Genomic DNA, 20,551 nt, shown 5'->3' with positions numbered 1-20,551 from the left:
TGGCTGCTGCACACAGCACAGACAAGCTCGACATGCTGTACATGACAAAATGCACTAAACATACTATAAACACACTGGACATACTGTATACCGCTCACGTCACTCACATATTGGACATATACTGCACATGACACTCACAAACTGGCCATATACCACACAGAGGAGCCAGACACGGACCACATACCCTACACAGCCCACACACACTGGTCCTATACCACACATCCCACACACTGGACACTGACTGTATAACGCACACCCCACACTCACATACTGGCCATTTACTGCACACCCCACACTCACATACTGGCCATTTACTGCACACCCCACTCACATACTGGTCGTATATTCCACACAGTACTCACACACTGGCCGTATAACATGCACTCCACTCACATACTGGCTGTATAAAGCACCCTCCACTCATATACTTACCATGTACAGCAGAGGTGTCAAACAGCATTCGTCGAGGGCCGCAAACCATGAGTGTTTTCAAGATTTCCTTAGCATTCCACAAGGTGCTGGAATCATTCTGTGCAGGTGATTAAATTATCACCTGTGCAATACAAGGAAATCCTGAAAACATGACCTGTTTGCGGCCCTCGAGGAATGCAGTTTGACACCTCTGATGTACAGTACACCCCAAGCACACACTGGCTGTATACCGCACACAGCACTCACACATTGGCCGCTTACTATACACAGCACTTAGACACTGGGCATACTGTATACCATACACAGTCCTCATGCATTGGGCATCCTGTATACCGCACACAGTCCTCACACACTGGGCATAATGTATACCAAACACAGTCCTCATGCATTGGGCATCCTGTATACCGCACACAGTCCTCACGCACTGGGCACACTGTATACTGCAGTGCACACAGTCCTTACACACTGGGCACACTGTATACTGCACACAGTCCTCACGCACTGGGCATACTGTATACCATACACAGTCCTAATGCATTGGACACACTGTATATCGCACACATCCATCACTCACTGGGCACACTGTGTATCGCACACAGCCCTCACACACTGTATACTGTTCGGCACTCGCGGTCCCAGGGCTCTCGTGCGGTTGTTGTGACACTTGAGCCCGGCGCCCAATCAGCGATGGTGGCACTGTCCCCACCTTAACACGAATTGAACATGAGGAGTCTCATTGTCCAATTCATACACACACGGCTCCGCTCTATGAACATCATAAATAAATACGCGGCTCCGCTCCGTACACACGCGGCTCCTCTCCGCACACCTCGCACACATGCAGCTCCGCTTCGCGCACTCATACACATGCGGCTCCGCTCCGTACACACACAGCTCCGCTCCATACACCTCGTACACACACGGCTCCGCTCCGTACACCTCGCACACATGCAGCTCCGCTTTGCGCACTCATACACACGCGGCTCCGCACCGTACACACACAGCTCCGCTCCATACACCTCGTGCACACAGCTCCGCTCCGTACACCTCATACACACACGGCTCCGCTCCATACACCTCGTGCACACACAGCTCCGCTCCGTACACCTCATACACACACGGCTCCGCTACATCCACCCTGTAACCCCCTCCTGACCCCACACAGAAACTTCCCCTCATCCAGCACCATGACAACCAACACAGCAGAGTCCTACATACACTGAGGCCCCTGATCATGTGACCCCTGACTCCTCCCCTCCTGTGACCTCATCACAGGTCCTGTGCGCACAGAACAGCCATATATGTGGTGTGCGGCTCTGCAGGTGGAGGTAGGTGCTGGAGATTCCCCATTACTGGGCGCAGGTCACATTAACCCCCTCAGTGCTGGTGCCATTCCTGGTCTCGCTCCCATATACCTTAGGCTAAGTTCACACTAGCGTTGTGCGCCGCTGCGTCGGCGACGCAACGCACAACGCACGCAAAAACGCGGCAAAACGCACGCAAAAACGCTGCGTTTTGCGACGCATGCGTCGGTTTTTGCCGAAAATCGGACGCAAGAAAAATGCAACTTGCTGCGTTTTCTTGGTCCGACGCTTGCGGCAAAAAAGACGCAAGTGTCGCACAACGCAACACAAAAAAACGCATGCGTCCCCCATGTTAAGTATAGGGGCGCATGACGCATGCGTCGCCGCTGCGTCGCCGACGCAAACCCGACGCAAATTAGCTTAACGCTAATGTGAACGTAGCCTTACTGACGGCCGTTTCTTCTCCTTCTCTGGAGCCAGCGCTTCTGTTATTTCCCGCTGATGTCGCCGTATGTGGGATATTTATGAGTCGGATTTAATAGAAAGTTCTAGGAACATATAAATTATTAATGAGGTTTATTCCTTCTCTGGGGACGGAAAACATCAGCGATTTCCTCATCGTCTCCTTATAAGTCGCCTCCTGCATTGTCAGCAATCAGAGCCGCGCTCGGTTCTCCGCCGTCCCATAGACGATGAATAGAGAGAAGCGCACGCGTCTCCTGGGGAAACCTCTCTGCGGTTCTATGCACCGGACTTGTGTCTGTCAGCCATATTTATAATTGCAGCAGTTGTAATTAATGACTCCTGTAATCTCCCTCTTGGCCGCTCCCCGGGACCCTCATAGTTATGTAAAGCTATGTTCACATGCTGCGGTTTCCCATGCGTTTACAGTACAATTTAAACCTATGGGAAACGCAATCTGCAGTCCACATGCTGCGGAAAAAAACGTGCAGAAATGCAGCAGTTTATATTCCGCAGCATGTCAATTCTTTGTGCGGAATCCGCAGCGGTTTTACACCTACTCCATGATAGAAAACCGCAGGTGTAAAACCGCAGTGGAATCCACAGGAAAACCACAGTGCTTTTGGCCTGCGGATTTATCAAATCCGCTGCAGAAAAATCTGCAGTGGACCATTTCTACGTGTGCACATACCCTAAGAGCACAGTGGCCTCCATAATCCTTAAATGGAAGACGTTTGGGACCACCAGAAGTCTTCCTAGACCGGGCACCAGCCAAACTGAGCAATCGTGGGAGAAGATCCTTGGTGAGAGAGGTAAAGAAGAACCCCAAGATCACTGTGACTGAGCTCCAGAGATGCAGTAGGGAGATGGGAGAAAGTTCCACAAAGTTAACTATCACTGCAGTTCTCCACCAGTCAGGTCTTTATGGCAGAGTGACCCGATGGAAGCCTCTCCTCAGTGCAAGACATATGAAAGCCTGCATAGAGCTTGCTAAAAAACACATGAAAGGCTCGAAGACTATGAGAAATAAGATTCTCTGGACTGATGAGATAAAGATAGACCTTTTTGGTGATAATTCTAAGTGGTATGTGGAGAAAACCAGGCACTGCTCATCACCTGCCCAATACAATCCCAACAATGAAACGTGTTGGCAGCATCATGCTATGGGGGTGTTTTTCAGCTGCAGGGATAGGAGGACGACTGGTTCTCATTGAAGGAAGCATGAATTCAGCCAAGTACAGAGATATCCTGCATGAAAATCTCTTCCAGAGTGTTCTGGACCTGACTTGGCCGAAGGTTCACCTTCCAACAACACAATGACCCTAAGCGCACAGCTAAAATAACAAAGGAGTGGCTTCAGAACAACTCTGTGACCATTCTTGACTGGCCCAGCCAGAGCCCTGACCTAAACCCAATTGAGCATCTCTGGAGAGACCTGAAAATGGCTGTCCACCAACGTTCACCTTCCAACCTGATAGAACTGTAGAGGATCTGCAAGGAAGAATGGCAGAGGATCCCCAAATCCAGGTGTGAAAAACTTGTTGTATCATTCCCAAGAAGACTCATTTCTGTACTAGCTCAAAAAAGTGCTTCTACGCAATACTGAGCAAAGGGTCTGAATACTTATGACCATGTGATATTTCAGTTTTTCTTTTTTAATAAATTTGCAAAAATTTCTACATTTCTGTATTTTTCAGTCAAGATGCGGTGCAGAGTGTACATTAATGAGAAAAAAATGAACTTTTTTTGAATTTACCAAATGGCAGCAATGTAACAAAGAGTGAAAAATTTAAAGGGGTCTGAATACTTTCCGCACCCACTGTATACAGAGCTGGGTGGGCACTCAGAGGACATTTTTTGTTATAAAGGGGGACATTAATAGTTTTCAAAGGGGCACCCGAATCAGAAAGAACGTCATCTGTAAGGCTGGGTTCACATTACGTTGTGGCGTCCGTTAGATGGACTACGTTACACAGCGGCATAACGCGGTGTAACGTAGTCTGTTTAACGCCGCCATTGACACAATGGGGCGTGCGCTAGGGATGTGCCGTCATTGAGTGACGGACCCTGAGACGCGGGCTGCAGCATTTCCGGGTCCGTCACTGCTAGCGCAGATAGAGCTAGCAGATGCTCTATCTGCGCTAGCGTGCTGCCATACCAGCACTTGCGTTTACAGCAGCCTGTTACCGTATGTGTTGGAACGGGCTGCTGTAAACGTAATGTGAACCCAGCCTAAGTTACTATATATGACTGTACTGTAATCACATGTATGTGCAGGGCAGGGATCTACCAATATACCATTACTATAAGGTGGTATTATTGCTTTTTAGTAGCGTTTTGTTTTTTTCCTTTTTTTATTTAGTAACAGTTTAATGTGTTTCAGTCATTATGTAGTAGAAGGTGCATGGTGGTATCATTCGACTTTGTATAAAGTGTTTTGTTATGTAGAGGTAATGGTAATATTATTATAATATTATGTATTCGCTGTGTAGTAGTTATGATGGTGGACATTGTGTAGCCGTATTATTTTGGCATTTTATAACAGTAAGTTTATAATATTGGTCATTGCATTGTGTGTTTTTGGTTAGTAACAGTGGTATACTTTAATTATACATGTATAGATGCTATTTTAAATGGCAATAGGGGGTCATATGGGGAGACATGCACTTTGGGGCTTGGGCCCCTGATCTTTTATGACCCTAACAACTCCCCTGCCATACTGTGTGTTTTACATGTCCGTGTTTCTGGAGTTGTAGGTATGTTTGTAAATAAGCTTTAATGGCACCATATGTAAGCAATAAGCTTGGTTCTGGTACTGTATCAATGTAGTAATGTAGATTCAGGTACCATAAGTATGCAGTAAGCTTGGTTCTGTTCCCATATCTACGTAGGAGGCTTGGGTTTGTTGCTCTATCTATGTAGTAGACTTAAGGCCCCGTCTCACATAGCGATTTACCAACGATCACGACCAGCGATATGACCTGGCCGTGATCGTTGGTAAGTCGTTGTGTGGTCGCTGGGGAGCTGTCACACAGACAGATCTCTCCAGCGACCAACGATCAGGGGAACGACTTCGGCATCGTTGAAACTGTCTTCAACGATGCCGAAGTCCCCCTGCAGCACCCGGGTAACCAGGGTAAACATCGGGTTACTAAGCGCAGGGCCGCGCTTAGTAAACCGATGTTTACCCTGGTTACCAAAAAAAACAAACAGTACATACTCGCCTTCTGATGTCCGTCAGGTCCCTTGCCGTCTGCTTCCTGCTCTGACTGAGTGCCGCCGTACAGTGAGAGCAGAGCACAGCGGTGACGTCACTGCTGTGCTGTGCTCTCACTGTACGGCGGCAGTCAGTCAGAGCGGGAAGCAGACGGCAAGGGACCTGACGGACATCAGAAGGCGAGTATGTACTGTTTGTTTTTTTTTTACATTTACGCTGGTAACCAGGGTAAACATCGGGTTACTAAGCGCGGCCCTGCGCTTAGTAACCCGATGTTTACCCTGGTTACCAGTGAAGACATCGCTGGATCGGTGTCACACACACCGATTCAGCGATGTCAGCGGGACCTCAACGACCAAAAAAAGGTCCAGGCCATTCCGACACGACCAGCGATCTCACAGCAGGGGCCTGATCGCTGGTACGTGTCACACATAGCGAGATCGCTACTGAGGTCGCTGTTGCGTCACAAAACTTGTGACTCAGCAGCGATCTCGCTAGCGATCTCGCTATGTGAGACGGGGCCTTTAGTAAGCGAAAGCTTGGCTCTGCTCCCTTATCTCTGTAGTAAGCTTCGTTCTTTTTCCATCGCCTTGTAGTAAGCTTGGTTCTGCTCCCATATCTCTTTAGTAAGCTCCTTTCAGTTCACTTATATATGTAGTAATCTTAGTTCCAGTCTTGTGTCTATGCAGTCAGCTTGCTTCTGTTGCAGTACCTCTGCAACTCGTGGGCTTGTCATGTCGGACGCTGTTCACACTAGGGCGTTCGACAGACAGCAGTAATTCCGCTTTTGTCCACTAAGCGCTCAGTGGCGTCGGCTAGATTCTATCTAGCTGGTCCGGGGTTAATTTAGCTGGTACTCGGATTGGAAGCTGGGTCACGCCCACTGCCTTTAAATAGTTCTGCTGAACATTGAGCGTCGCCGATTATAGCTTCTGTCTTGTGCTTGGTTATCTCAGTCTGGAGTGGTGGTCTAGGAGAAAGAGTTTCGTATCTGGTGGTGTATTTCCCTTTGTCATATTTTCTCCTTCCTATATTTGTATTTGTTTTGCCCTGAGCATTTATAGTGTATTCCTGTGTGCGGCGTGGTGTATATTTTCCGTTATCCTTGTCTGTGCTAACTGTGGGTATTGGTGTGTGGTCTCCTCACTGGGTGGTGGGTGGTGGTTTCAGCTTAGGGTTGAAACAGGAGACAGGGTGAGGATGGAGCCCCAGACATGCACACCATCAGTGTAAACTCTGGGTGAGGGTCAGTCAGGGTTTCTCTAGTCTGAGGGAAATCGCAGGGGCCCGGGTTGTAAGCTTTTGCCTACCTAGGCCTCCCGTGACAGGGCCACTGCCTTGTGATTGCCCCCTGGCTGAAAAGTACCAGCCAGCCCCTGGCCATGGCTACCACCCTGGCAACCTCAGTTACATCACTCTTCAGCCATATTTCTGGAGTCCCTGTGACTTGAGCAGTTTATGTAGTGACAATCTTCACCATTATTCATGTAGATGACAGATTCTGGGGTACAGACATAAGGCACACAGCGCTCAGGCCATCTTTTTGGCATGTATCCTGCTTTGTCCTCCTTCGGCTCCTGTTATCAGTGAAATATAAGGCAGAATCCTGCCCCCAAATGCGGCCCATTCACAAAGACACAGCACCAAGTGTCACCGACCTCCAGGCGTTGCTCCCAACCATCCCGGATCCAGTGGGATAGTCCCAGATTTGGGTCTGTCCCACTGTCCAAGGCGGTGAGCCAAGTTCACTGCACTGCCCTCATTAGTATAGCTCTGTGCAGCATGAGCATTACCAGCTGAGCTCATACTGCAGAGCACAGAGTGTCCCCTGATAAGAAGACAGAATCAGGTTACCACCGTCTTCTCTCCTGTTCGCACAGAGCGCCTTGAGCATTGTGTGTTGAGCAGAAGTTTCACACAGCCGAGGCTTTTTTTTTTTTAGACCAAGCGGACACATGATCATAAGGTCTCTGCCTAAGGCCACGTTCACATGTTCAATATATTATATCAGTATTTGGAAATCAAAAGCATGGGTGGAACAATCAAGGAAAAAGTATAATAGAAACATTTCACAACTTCTGCATTTTTCACCCATTCCTGGTTATGGTTTACAAACACTGATGTTAAGAGAGCTGTGTTTCCATAAAGCGCAGTACATGTACGTTGTCGCAGTCGGGTCCGGGTGACAGCTCTTTATGATGGCTGACACCCTGCAGCAAGGCCCACGATCGATGCTAGCACCAATCGCTGGCGTTTATCCTCTGTGATGCTGCTGTCAGTAATGACAGCGACATCGAGGAGATCGCACAGGAAGGGACTTCCCTGTACGCTTTCATCAGCACAACATGATGCGATCGCGTTGTCCTGATGGTCTCCATGGAGACCCCTGTCCATAAGATGGCCTTGGGGTCCTTCAGGGAAGGAGAACTGTGGGTGCCTGCGAAAACCAGGAGATGACATGCCTCCATCCCTGCCTGTCAGACACTGCCTCGATGCTTTGCAGTGCAGAAGCATTGCAGAGCATCAGATCAGCGATCTGTCACTATACAGTGATGTGCCATCCTGGGACAATGTAAAACAGTTAAAATATTTTTACACTTTTAAATTTTTTTTTTTTTTTAAATCCCCAAATAAACACCAAAAAATGAAAACCTATTATTCCAACACATACATTTATTTATGTTAAAAGAAAAAAGTACATATATTTGGTATCACCGCATCCAGAAAGATCTGCTCTATAAAACTATTGTACTAGTTAGCCCCTTCAGTGAACACTATAAAAAAAAAAAAACACGAGGCACTAAATGCTTTATCATCATACCGCCAAACAAAAAGTGCAATAAAACGCGATCGAAAAGACAAATGTAAAAAAAATGGTACCACTGAAAATGTAAAATAAGCCGTCCTACAGCTCCATCAGCGAACAAATACAAAAAAGCTATAGCTCCCAGAATAAAGCAATGCAAAAAGAATTATTTTTTTCTATAAAAGTTTTTGTCTAAAAGCGCCAAAGCATTAAAAGAGTTATAAATGGGTTATCACTGTAATCGTACTGACATGAAGAATAAAGCTGCCTTATCAATTTTACCACATGCAGATTGGTATAAAAAAAAATCACAAAAAAACAGTTCCTGGTTTGTGTTCTTTGTATATCCCAAAAATCGGAATAGAAATCGATCAAAAAATGGTATGTGCCTAAAAATGGTACTAATAAAAACGTCAACTTGTCCCTCAAAAAACAAGTCATCACATGACTCTGTCGGTTGAAATATGGAAATATTATATGTACTAGTACTATAGAACTGTTTTTTGCTATAAAAAGCGTCTTTTAGTGTGTGACAGCAGCCTAACAAAAACCCGATATAAATCCGGTATCGCTGTAATCGCACTGACTTGAACGGCGTAAAAAATAACTAAAACCAATTTTACCTGCTGTTGATTTTTTAATTCTGCCTCCCAAAGATCACAGTAAGTCTTGGCTCACATTTACTCTGCATTGAGCACTTACACCAGGGTATCCATGTAAATCTCTGAAATAAATGATTCAGACAGAATCCCCGGCGGAATATTCCCTATAATGAGGCAGATGGAGGCAATGTGGACCCATCCGGCCTATGATACGGTGGTGTTCGTCTTTTTAGACTAGTATAAAGGCGCGGTCAACCACAGTTTTGTGCACTTTTGAAAAAAAGGACAAAGCTGAACAGAGACCAGACGGAGTCCACTGTAACTCTGCTGTCTTATTACAGTGAATGGATCCCTCGGGGGTTTCATCTGTCAGTTCAATCCACAAAAGTAGCAAGTCCTCATGCAGGTCCGTTATCTGTTAACGGAAATATAGCGGTCTTCCACGTTACTGGCAGCACAAAAGCGAAATGGCTCCTCGCCCCCCAAAAGAAATTCGGTAAATTCTGCACTCCCAAATCCAAATGACCCCCTCCGTTCTGAGCCCCAGTGTGTCTAAACCACATTTAGCGCCCAAATGTTTGACATTTCTGTTGTGATGAGAGGCCGCTTAATTTACAGGTGTGTGTCGAGAATCATGAGCTGGGCATAATGTACTGGTGACTGCAACGTACTTGTCACTGCAGCGTACTGGTCACTACAACGGCAGTTTGCAATTTTCACTCAGCAACATCCAGTACTGCCTGTTTCTGGAAAACACCCATGGAGTCAAAATCGTCACTACACCTGTAGATAAATTCCCAAAGGGGTATAATTTCCAAAATGTGGTTGCTTGAGGGGAGATTCTGCTTTTCTAGCACTTAGGGACTCTTTATGTGGAGTCGGCAAACTATTCTATGAAAATTTGCGCTCCAAGAGGCAAACAGCGCTCCGTTCCTCCCGAGTCTCGCCGTGTGGTTAAGCAGTACTGTACCACATGTGGGGTATTTCTGCATTTAGCAGAAATTGTGGGATAAATTTTGGTGCCATTTTTACCCATTTCAAAGTATGAAAATGTAAATCTTGGGGCTAACACACAATCTTGGTGGTAAAATTATAAATTATTTGTTATTCACTGCCCAGTGGTATAAAACACACCTGTTGTATCAATATAATCAATGCATGCCTAAATTAATTCATTGAGAGGTTTAGTTTGTAACATAGGGTCACTTATGGGGGATTCTGCTGTTATGGTGCCTCAGGGGCTCTGCCAATGTAGCATGGCACCCTCAAACCAGTGTAGCAAAATCTGCACTGTAATATGACGCTCCTTCCCTTCTGAGTTTTGCACTGTGCCTCAAAATAGTTTTCGAACACATATTGGTTATCTGTTAATTCAGAAGAAATTGCACAACAAATTTTGGGTCCATTTTCTCCTGTTACTCTTGTGAAGATACAAAATTTGGAGCTAATAAAGATTTTTGTGGGAAAAGTTTTTTTTTTTTTTCACGGCTCAACATTACAAACTTCTATGAAGCACCAGGGGGTTCAAGGTGCTCAATAGACAATTGACATCTAGATAAGTTCCCTAAGTGGTCTAGTTTCCAAAATGGTGTCACTTGTGGCTGGTTTCCACTGTCTAGGCACATCAGGGTTCTCCAAGTGCAACATGGCGTCCGCTAATTATTCAAGCACATTTTGCAGTCAAATGGTGCTCCTTCCCTTCCAATCCCTGTCATTCACCCAAACAGTTGTTTTCCTCCACATATTGGGTATCGACATTTCTCCTGTTACCCTTATCAAAATGCTAAGATTGGAGCTAAAAAAGATTTTTGTGGGGGTAAAAATGTGTTTTTTTTTCACTGATCATTGTTCTAAACTTCTGTGAAGCACCTGGGAGGTCAAGGTGCTTACCACATATCTAGATATGTTCCCTAAGGCGTCTAGTTTCCAAAATGGTGTCACTTGAAGGGGGTTTCCACTGTTTAGGCACATCAGGGGCATGTCGAGGGCAGAAAGTAACACTGAGGATGTAGCCTGAGGGCAGAGAGGAGCTCTGAGGAGGTGGCCTGAGGGCAGAGAGGAGCTCTGAGGAGGTGGCCTGAGGGCAGAGAGGAGCTCTGAGGAGGTGGCCTGAGGGCAGAGAGGAGCGCTGAGGAGGTGGCCTGAGGGCAGAGAGGAGCGCTGAGGAGGTGGCCTGAGGGCAGAGAGGAGCGCTGAGGAGGTGGCCTGAGGGCAGAGAGGAGCGCTGAGGAGGTGGCCTGAGGGCAGAGAGGAGCGCTGAGGAGGTGGCCTGAGGGCAGAGAGGAGCGCTGAGGAGGTGGCTTGAGGGCAGAGAGGAGCGCTGAGGAGGTGGCCTGAGGGCAGAGAGGAATGCTGAGAACAATGAAGAAAAGCCCTAGGGCAGAAAGAAACGCCGAGCAGACAGACTCAGGAGAGAGATGAGTGCTGAGCAGACAGCCTTAAGATGGCCTGAGAACAGAGAGGAGTGCTGAGGAGATGGCGTAAAGCCAAAGGAACACCAATGACATCATACACCGTCACCAAATGTCAGCTGCTGGCTTCTGATTGGCATTGATATTGTTGTATAGAGAGCACATTCAACTGAAAGAAAGTGTTGACATGCCTGAACAGTGCCGGTAACATCAGTGGGTCTAAAGTGCCTGTGGGCCTCATGGAGAGCCTCAGAAGCCGCGTGTTTGAGACCCCTGATCTAAACATTATATCTCAGCATATGTTTTTCCCTATTAGCTCCACTAATTGTATTATTGCATGGGATCTTTATTACATTGCCTTATCTTTTCCCCCTTCAGATCCCTACAATATTTGATCGTCTCAGTCGAGATCTTCCAGAGAATTGTACTGATAGACCAGTCAAATATGGATAGCAACAGGGACAAGATGATGGAGAGAATATTACATCTCACCCTAGAGATTCTCTTCCGGCTTACTGGAGAGGTGAGAGATTCTGATGATGTCACATTACATCATTCTTATCTATGGGATAACAGACAAAAGTTGAGAGGTGAGGAGTCTGGAAATATCTGTAGTAAGATTTATTAATGTGTCTCTCCATAACCAGGATTACACAGTAGTGAAGAAGACCTCTAATGAGCGCTGTCAGGTACCTGTGTCTGAGGGATGGGGAAGACCCCTGAGCCCAATCACGGGGCCTCCACCTCACCCCCTGATACATGAGGGCATCAATGACCAGAAGATCCTAGAACTCACCTACAAGATGATTGAGCTGCTGACTGGAGAGGTGACACTGCTGGGACATTATACTGTAACATTATGAAGGGATTGGGGGGATGATAATATCATTGTATGTGTCAGGTTCCTATAAGGTGTCAGGATGTCACCGTCTATTTCTCCATGGAGGAGTGGGAGTATTTAGAAGGACACAAAGATCTGTACAAGGACGTCATGATGGAGATGTCCCAGCCCCTCACATCACCAGGTAATAGACAAGACTAAATGTACAAAGGGTATAATTATCTGTATGTAAATAATGAATTCAGTCCCTATATGTGTTACCTCCAGTTCTAGCCAATGAGAGGACAACACCTCATAGATGTCCGCATCCTCCTCTTCCACAGGACTATAAACAAGAATATCCCAATGTTCCTCCGGATCATCAGGTAGATGGAGAGAAGGTGTCATGAAATCTCCCTTATGACGGGTAGAAGGGTGTGAAGGTCTTGTGTTCAGTCTTGTTCTATCGACCAGTATTATATACTGAGTTTCTTTGATTCACCAACCCTGTCCAAAGTTTATATTTTCCTATATATAAATTAGACCTTAACGGATCAGTTAAAATTAATTAACTAATTCGTTTTCCATGAATCCTCAGTTTGTTGATGGGCAGGTCACAATTTGAAGAAGCTAAATCCATGTACCCATCCTCTCAGGTGTCAACATTTCAGGCTGGTTGGAGAATTTGTAGGAGCTGTAAGAACCAAGCACATCTAACTTGCTGTATACTTGGTAGAGATGAGAGAATAAAGCTGGTCATAGACATTAGATGTTGTCTGGATCTTCTCACTATTTTCTGATCATGGAGACTCCTCATTTATCATTATGAGCCTACAGGTTGGGTTTATACAGGATTTGGAAAGGATGGACAATGTTTTGGCCTGTCCCTGACTTGATCACTTCCATATGCTAAATTGCCAACAAATCTTTAATTTCCTAAGTGCGTGCCATGGTATTTTGCACTATTATTTTGAGGGGCATCCACTACTACAGAACACCAAAGTCTTCTAACTATTGTTGAGTGCCAACCAGAAATTGTGATGAATTTAAAGGGAACCTGTCAGCAGTTTTGGCCGATATAAGATGTGGCCATCAACTTTCACCGCTTATACACAGCATTCTATAATGTGACACCCATCCGGTCCAATGGGTGTCGCTGGTCTTGGTACGGCGCCTCCCATTTTCTTATGATCGCCGCCCTCAAAGCACTGCAGTTCACAGGTGCAGGAAAAGGTCAAAGAACCCAGGTACCTTCGCACCGCAGTACTTTGCTCTGCCCTCAAAAGGGCAGAGAAGTATGCCTGCACAGGAGCGTAATGTCGGGGAGCCTGTGTGGATGATGCAGGCTCGCGCCATCCACAAGAAGCAAGCAGGAGGACGGCGATCATAAGAAGATGGGAGGCGCTGGACCAAGACCAGCGACACCCATCGGACCCGACCGCCCCGCAGGTGAGTATAATAAAAGTTATTTTTCGGTTCTTCCAGGTCGAGTTGGGGGCAGATATACAACATTATAGAATGCTGTGTATAAGCCCTGAATGGTGATGGTCACATCTTATATCTTCCAAAACTGCTGACAGGTTCACGTTAAACATAAGACCTGCAGCTATGCAATAACTACTGCCGTTACTTCTGTTTTGTCATGTTCATTTATGGTCTTTTTTGTTCTTCAAACAACTTCATCTGTCTCTGACTTATTTGTTTTCAGGGCAAATACCTGTCCCATATTAATTCTACAGAGACATATGTGAAGGGTGATGAGTGGTGTAAAGAGGAGATTCCTACAGATAACTGCACAGGTGAGTAGTGACCACTAAATGCCAAGACGTCACAGGTTCTCCTCAATCACAGGCCCGTATAATTAGGTGTTGAATTTTTTTAAGGTTTGCTCGTAGAAAGTATTGTGATGTGGAATTTAAAGGGAATCTGTCACCACATTTGACCTACCTTTAACTATTAATATGGGCATACAGGTTATAGAATGCTGATGAGAGTGATACCTGTATGCCTCATCTCAGATGCCTTGTTGTTGAGAAATCATCTTTTATCACTTTATATAGATGAGCTCTTCCAGGCTCTGTGGAGGATGTTGCCTGGAAGAAAACTCTGCCTCCAGAGATTATTTTAAATGAAAGGCAGTGTTACCAGTGCGAGACAAGTAACAGCACAGAATCAGAGAAATTTAATTTGTGTGTTTGCAGACACATTTTTTGCTTCTCTCTCAGCTCTGCTGTATTGCAACAATATTGCAAAACTGTATGCCTGCAAGATGGAAACTGAAGCTGAGAGGAACATGCAGATGTGTCAGGTATAATCGCACACAGCTCTGCATTGAGATCAGGAGAGCAGAGAGCGGCCATTACACATCACACTGGTACTCCTCCGTTATGTAAAATAAGCTCTGGAGGCAGAGTTATCTTTCAGGCAGCATCCACCCTATAGCCTGGAAGAGGTTATTTATATAAAGTGATAAAACATGATTTATCCACAACAAGGCATCTGATAAGGAGATAGGACTCTTCAGCAGTCTCCAACCTGTGATACCCCCTGACGAAGGCAACGTGCCAAAACACGTGTTGGGATCTGGCACCAGTCCAGCAGGAGGAGATGACCACAGGTATTAACACTGTCTTTTCTACTTTACTGTTTTATTGTATGTGTAATGCACTCAGACTAGTTTGAAGACACATGCATATCAGGTTTTTAGGTTTATACATGGGATCTTTTTGCCTAGAGACTAATATCTTTCCTGCTGCTTTGTCACCCTAGCTAGCTCACCTTGCCTATGTGTATGCCTTTTTTCAAATATTTTTTTTCAAATAAAGATATATAATTATTCACGATATTTTGGCTATATAATTTAGTGTATAGATTTTTCTAGTATTCTTGTATAGCTCTCCTTATCACTGTTTGCTAGATTAGTGGTTTACATTTTATACTATTATACACTATTCTCTTAAACCACTCTGCTTTGACTGATATAGGTTACTTAATCTGTGACAGATGTGGTGAAAGATTCTCTTTAAGGACAGAAGTATTTTTTCCAAGTAGAAAATACTGTGCCGATCTCTGTACTTTCTCGTCTGGCCATACAGATACAGTGGGAAAAATAAGTATTTGATACACTGCCGATTTTGCAAGTTTTCCCACCTACAAAAAATTGAGAGGTCTGTAATTTTTATCATAGGTACACTTCACCTGTGAGAGACAGAATCTAAAACAAATGCAGAAAATCACATTGTATGATTTTTACATAATTAATTTGCATTTTTTTAAACCTTGTATTTATTGAATTAAAAATAAAATCTTTACATACATCAATGCAAATATTGCCGGAAGCATACATACTAATGACAAAGACTAAACAAAGCCTACTATCATATGCTTGGTATGTGGTTATGAGATGATGGGTAGCAAAATACCTATTACAGTTATAATTTTATTGATTCAAAAGGAAAACCGAAAAGTCGGAAGGGGGAGGGGAGAGAAGAATATGCAATTTATTGCATGAAATAAGTATTTGATACAATAGAAAAACAGAACGTAATATTTGGTACAGAAACCTTTGTTTGCAGTTACAGAGGTCAGACATTTCCTGTAGTTCTTGACCAAGTTTGCACACGCTGCAGCAGGAATTTTGGCCCACTTCTCCATACAGATCTTCTCCAGATCTTGCAGGTTTCGGGGCTATCGCTGGTCAATGTTGCGTTTCAGCTCCCTCCAAAGATTTTCTATTGGATTCAGGTTTGGAGATTGGCTAGGCCACTCCAGGATCTTGAAATGCTTCTTACACAGCCACTCCTTAGTTGCTCTGGCTGTGTATTTTAGGTAATTGTCTTGGTGGAAGACCCAGCCACGACACATCTTCAATGCTCTTTCTGAGAGAATGAGGTTGTTGGCCAAAATCTTGCAATGCATGACTCCATCCATCCTCCCTTCCATACGGTGCAGTCGTCCTGTTCCCATGGCAAAAAGGCGCCCTTAAAGTATGATGTTTTCCACACCATGCTTTACAGTTCGTATGGTGTTCTTGGGGTTGTACTCGCCCTTCTTCCTCCAAACACGGCAAGTGGAGTGGATACTAAAAAGTTCTATTTTGATCTCATCTGACCACAATACCTTCACCCATGCCTCCTTTGGATCATTTCACATGGTAATTGGTGAACTTCAAAACGGGTCTGGACATATGCTGGCGTGGGCAGGGAGATCTTGCGTGCCCTGCAGGATTTTAATGTATGAAGGCGTAGTGTGTTACTAACGGTAATGTTTGAAACTGTGGTCCCAGCTCTCTTCAGGTCATTGACCAGGTCTTTCCATGTAGTTTTGAGCTGATTGATCTTGCACGGAGCCCCAGACCAAGGAAGATTGTCAGAAAATTAATAATATCTAACAAGAAAAAGGCCACGTACTTGGCAGCTATGTATATTGGGAGTGCCTCATGCACCAACATGAAACACTAGGGAGAAAGTAGTGCAAATAGGGTTTTATCCGACATACAATGATAATTATTAATCAGATTATGCTAACCTGATACATGATTTAAAAACTTTTTTAAATCATTGTACAGCTGCTGCGGATCCACGGGTAGTCAAACCAATGAGATAGAAGATATGGAAGAATTTGTGGCTACCTCCCACACCGCTGTGTATGGAAGATGTCTATATTTAGGAGTTTATTCAATCATGCGTTATTTTATTTAATAAAAAAACAGCATGTTTGAATAAATTCCTGGGTATTGAAGTCTTCCACATACAAATGTTTCCTCATCTTCCTTCATGCACTAGCATAAACAGATCAAGGTAAGAAGGAAAGAATACATGGAGCACCTCTACAAGAACGGCTCAGTGATATGGGAAGAAACCGAGACTGGAAATAAATACGAGCCAAACATTTTGAAAGATTAAGTTGTTGCTGCAATAAAGCTTCTTTCAAACAACAAAGCGCCTGGATGTGACAATTTTCCAAGAGAGCTAATAGTCTTCTGAAGCAGCAGTTGATGTCCTCACGTGCCTGTATTAACAGATATGGATCGCTGGTAAGTGGCCCAAGGACTGGACAAGCTTATTCCTATTCTAAAGAAGGGAGATGCTACCGACTGTGGAAACAATTGGACTATTGAGCTTCTACCTCATGCCAGCAAACTACTACTGAAGATCCTACAAAGACGGCTACAACCTTTTACTGTGTTGATCATCAGAAACGTAAGAATACATGATGCATATGGGTGCGCTGAACCATCTGATTAGCCCCATTAGGAACCTTTACATCGACCAGGAAGCAACAGTCCGAACGAAACATGGCGACAAGGCATGGTTCATTGCACTGTGTCACCATTTTTCTTCAATTCATATGCAGAAGCTATTTTTAGGAAGGTTGGACTTGCCTAAAAAGAAGGAATCAAAATTGCTAAGCAAATCATCAACAATCTTAAATACACAGACAACACAACATTGATAGCAACAAATGTACATGGAATGAAGGACTTATGGAGTGTCAGCATGATGTCATGATGATGATGATATAAAAACGACAAGAAAAATAAACACCTTGGAAATGTGGTGCTTGGAAAAGGGTGTTATCAATACCATGGATGGCAAGAAAAAACAAATCAATTTTGGAACAAATCAAGCCAGACATGTTACTTGAAGCAAGGATCACAAATCTATGACTTGCCTACTTTGGACACATCATACGAAGAGAGGAATCACTGGAGAAGGAGATCATGGTCGGAAGAATAGAAGGATCAATACAAATAGGAAGACTAGCAACCTGATTGCTTGATACAATCAAGATAACAGCGGAGAAGTGGTGGATCTATTTAGGCACATGATCAGTCTTACAGAGAGTTCAACCATCAAGTACCCATGGCTCGAGATGGAGCTGAGGGTCAATAAATAATAACATGCACCAGCCCTATCTAGGACTCAGAAGAGGTAAATATGTTAAATTCGCCCCTTATAGGATGGGCCTGCAGGTCCACAGGATGAGATTTTGGAGGATATTTGGAATAAAGATTTGTATAGCCGTAATCCATCGTCACGTAGAAAGGTTGAAATGTTAGTATTAATCACTCTATAAAAACCTTATTTCATTGCAGGTATGTGCTACAGAAAAACACATATGTATGGTTGCACAACTAAAGGATTTTGTGCTTGTTCATAGCTTTTAATCAAAACGTGGGGAACATTACAAGCTGGTAGATTACATAATGCATGAATAATCACTTATCCCACAGTAGGAAAGAGACCGGAACAGCACAGAAAGACATAATATTAAAAAAGGAATAATAGCATTTTATTATAATAGAGGGAGATCTGTCTTATCATTTATACCTTTTTGTACTCGTGTATCAAGATCTAATGTCCATTTTGCCTTTAGTAATGGACACATTCTTTTCCAGTCTTCTGCTCATGAGGGCTTGTTAACATTTTTATGTCAATTACATTTAACCTAGACACATCGCTATTGTGAACTTATTAAGAAATGATGAGGCTCTTTTCCACCCTGCGAAAATGGATAGACGCTGTGTTATTTGATTGAGCCCCTGATGTGTTCTCGGACACTCTATTCTTTAGAGTTCTAGTAGTGTGTATAACCGATGATATATTTTTTATCGCAAGTCCCACATCTTATTAGCTACACCAAGTGTGCGGTATTACAATTTATAATTGTATGTGCAGACAATCATCGCTGCAGGTTTGACATTGCATGCTTATGCAGCCTCTAACTCGCAGCGGACAAATGTTTCAGCATAGTGGATGGGATTTCAAGAAATCCCATGCCCAGTATGCATCCACAGGCGACCGAGACTCATCCGCGGAGACTGACGTGCAGCGTTTCTCTCCAGACCGCAGCATATCAATCTCTCTTGTGGAGACGCTAGTCTCTGCAAGAGAAATTTCACCCGTAGAATGTATTGAACGCTGTTAATCCGCACGGTTCAATGAACTTATGCATAGTCACCTGCGTTCAATAGATGGCAGCGCTTTGGATGCTGTGTCCAAAGCTCTGCTAGTTCTGGATTGTGTGCACCTGGCCATAAAGATTGTCTTCTGATCACTGTCAACAATTTTGTTTTCAATAATTTACATAAATTACAATTTTTAGTGCCACCGTAATAAGAGCCCCTACGTGACCACCAGGTAGCTCTGTTTTCCCTGATTTTCTTTTCCTTAAATAAACTATGGAGATACCTCACATGACAATAAGCTTTTATATCCGTATCAATCATTTTTCTAAAGCGAGCCAACCCACATGACTTGGAATAAAAGCCAAACCAGAATCTCTATTTGCAGAAACGTGTTTCGGGTGTTGCTCCTCCTCAACGCAAAGCAGGAGATCTGATTTGGATGTATGAGAGGCCTCTGAGTGGATAGAGATTCTGATTTGGCCTTTATCCTAAGTCATGTGGCAAGGCTCATTATAGGATCAATATTGACTTTTAGAATAGCTACTTCCAATAGGTGGTACTAGAGGTCCCCTTCCTCTCTCTAGGAACAGTTTGCATATTTAATTTCCCAGAGGAGCGTTACATGGCTTATAAGTCTCTTTACTCTGACATGTCAGATATCTCACTCTCCACTAGAAGAGATGTTACCCCTAAAGGTACCTTCACACGAAACGACTTTACAACGAGAACGACAACGATCCGATCGCTGCAGCGTCGCTGTTTACATCGCTGTAGAGATGTCAAACACAGCAGCTCCAGAACGACGCAGGAGCGATCCTGTGACGTAGCGGTGACGCACTTATCGTTCTCACAGGTCGTTAGCTCCATGTTTAACATTGCTGGCATCGTTGCTTTTGCTTTCAAACACGACGATACACGCTGATCTGACGACCAAATAAAGTTCTGAACTTTAATCAACGACCAGCGATATCACAGCAGGATCCAGATCGCTGCTGCGTGTCAAACACAACGATATCGCTATCCAGGACGCTGCAACGTCACGGATCGTTGTCGTTCTCGTTGTAAAGTCGTTTCGTGTGAAGGTACCTTTAGACTCCAGTCGGTTTTCTCATAGAGCTAAATCGGACCTCTTGCTTTGCACTAAGGAGGGGCAGCACCCTGAAACATGTGTGCACATAGAGATTCTGATTTGGCTTTTATCTTCAGTAGAAAAGGCTCATTGAAGGGTCAATATTGACCTTTAGGACTGCTAATTCCAATACCAATATCCAGTACTAGAGATCAAGACCTCTTGCTCTCTGAAGATGCAATGTGCACAGTACAAACTGTAGACATTTTTATGCTATAAAGTATTTAGTAATATATTTTCAAAGAAGTGTTTTTGAAAAAAAATGTGGTTTTTTTTTTCAGATTTTCAAGTGGATGATCATAATATCACATCAGATATATATGAAGGCCATGCTATTATATCAGATATACCCTCAGTCCTTCACACTAAAGATTTATCATTTGATCCTTTGGAAAATATTCTATCTACTGATTCATTACAGAATGATAAGCAAAATAAATATGACAAAAGGGATGGTG

General features: G+C 44.2%; 2 protein-coding genes across 2 annotated transcripts in view; both read left to right on the top strand.

The window, feature by feature from the left end:
- The window catches only part of LOC143767323 (uncharacterized), an 85,311-nt gene that overhangs the window by 36,344 nt on the left and 28,416 nt on the right, over positions 1-20,551 (top strand). The window lies entirely within an intron of this gene.
- On the top strand, positions 1,699-20,509 carry LOC143767320 (gastrula zinc finger protein XlCGF66.1-like). Its single transcript, XM_077255561.1, has 6 exons — positions 1,699-1,760; positions 11,613-11,757; positions 11,882-12,061; positions 12,136-12,259; positions 13,763-13,853; positions 20,375-20,509. The coding sequence occupies exons 2-5, from the start codon at positions 11,680-11,682 to the stop codon at positions 13,783-13,785; spliced, it is 405 nt and encodes a 134-aa protein (XP_077111676.1). The 5' UTR covers positions 1,699-1,760; positions 11,613-11,679; the 3' UTR covers positions 13,786-13,853; positions 20,375-20,509.

The sequence above is a fragment of the Ranitomeya variabilis genome, chromosome 4 (assembly GCF_051348905.1).
Source record: "Ranitomeya variabilis isolate aRanVar5 chromosome 4, aRanVar5.hap1, whole genome shotgun sequence".
NCBI classification, from domain to species: Eukaryota; Metazoa; Chordata; class Amphibia; order Anura; family Dendrobatidae; genus Ranitomeya; species Ranitomeya variabilis.
Note: the sequence above shows the minus strand (reverse complement) of the source record. Positions and strands in the feature narration are given on the sequence as shown.

Excerpts from the sequence above, each read along its gene's own strand:
- LOC143767320 (XM_077255561.1), top strand. The coding sequence starts at position 11,680 with ATGGATAGCAACAGGGACAAGATGATGGAGAGAATATTACATCTCACC. Across the intron at positions 12,062-12,135 it reads TTGAGCTGCTGACTGGAGAG|GTTCCTATAAGGTGTCAGGA; the intron begins GTGACACTGCTG and ends TGTATGTGTCAG. Across the intron at positions 12,260-13,762 it reads CCAGCCCCTCACATCACCAG|GGCAAATACCTGTCCCATAT; the intron begins GTAATAGACAAG and ends ATTTGTTTTCAG.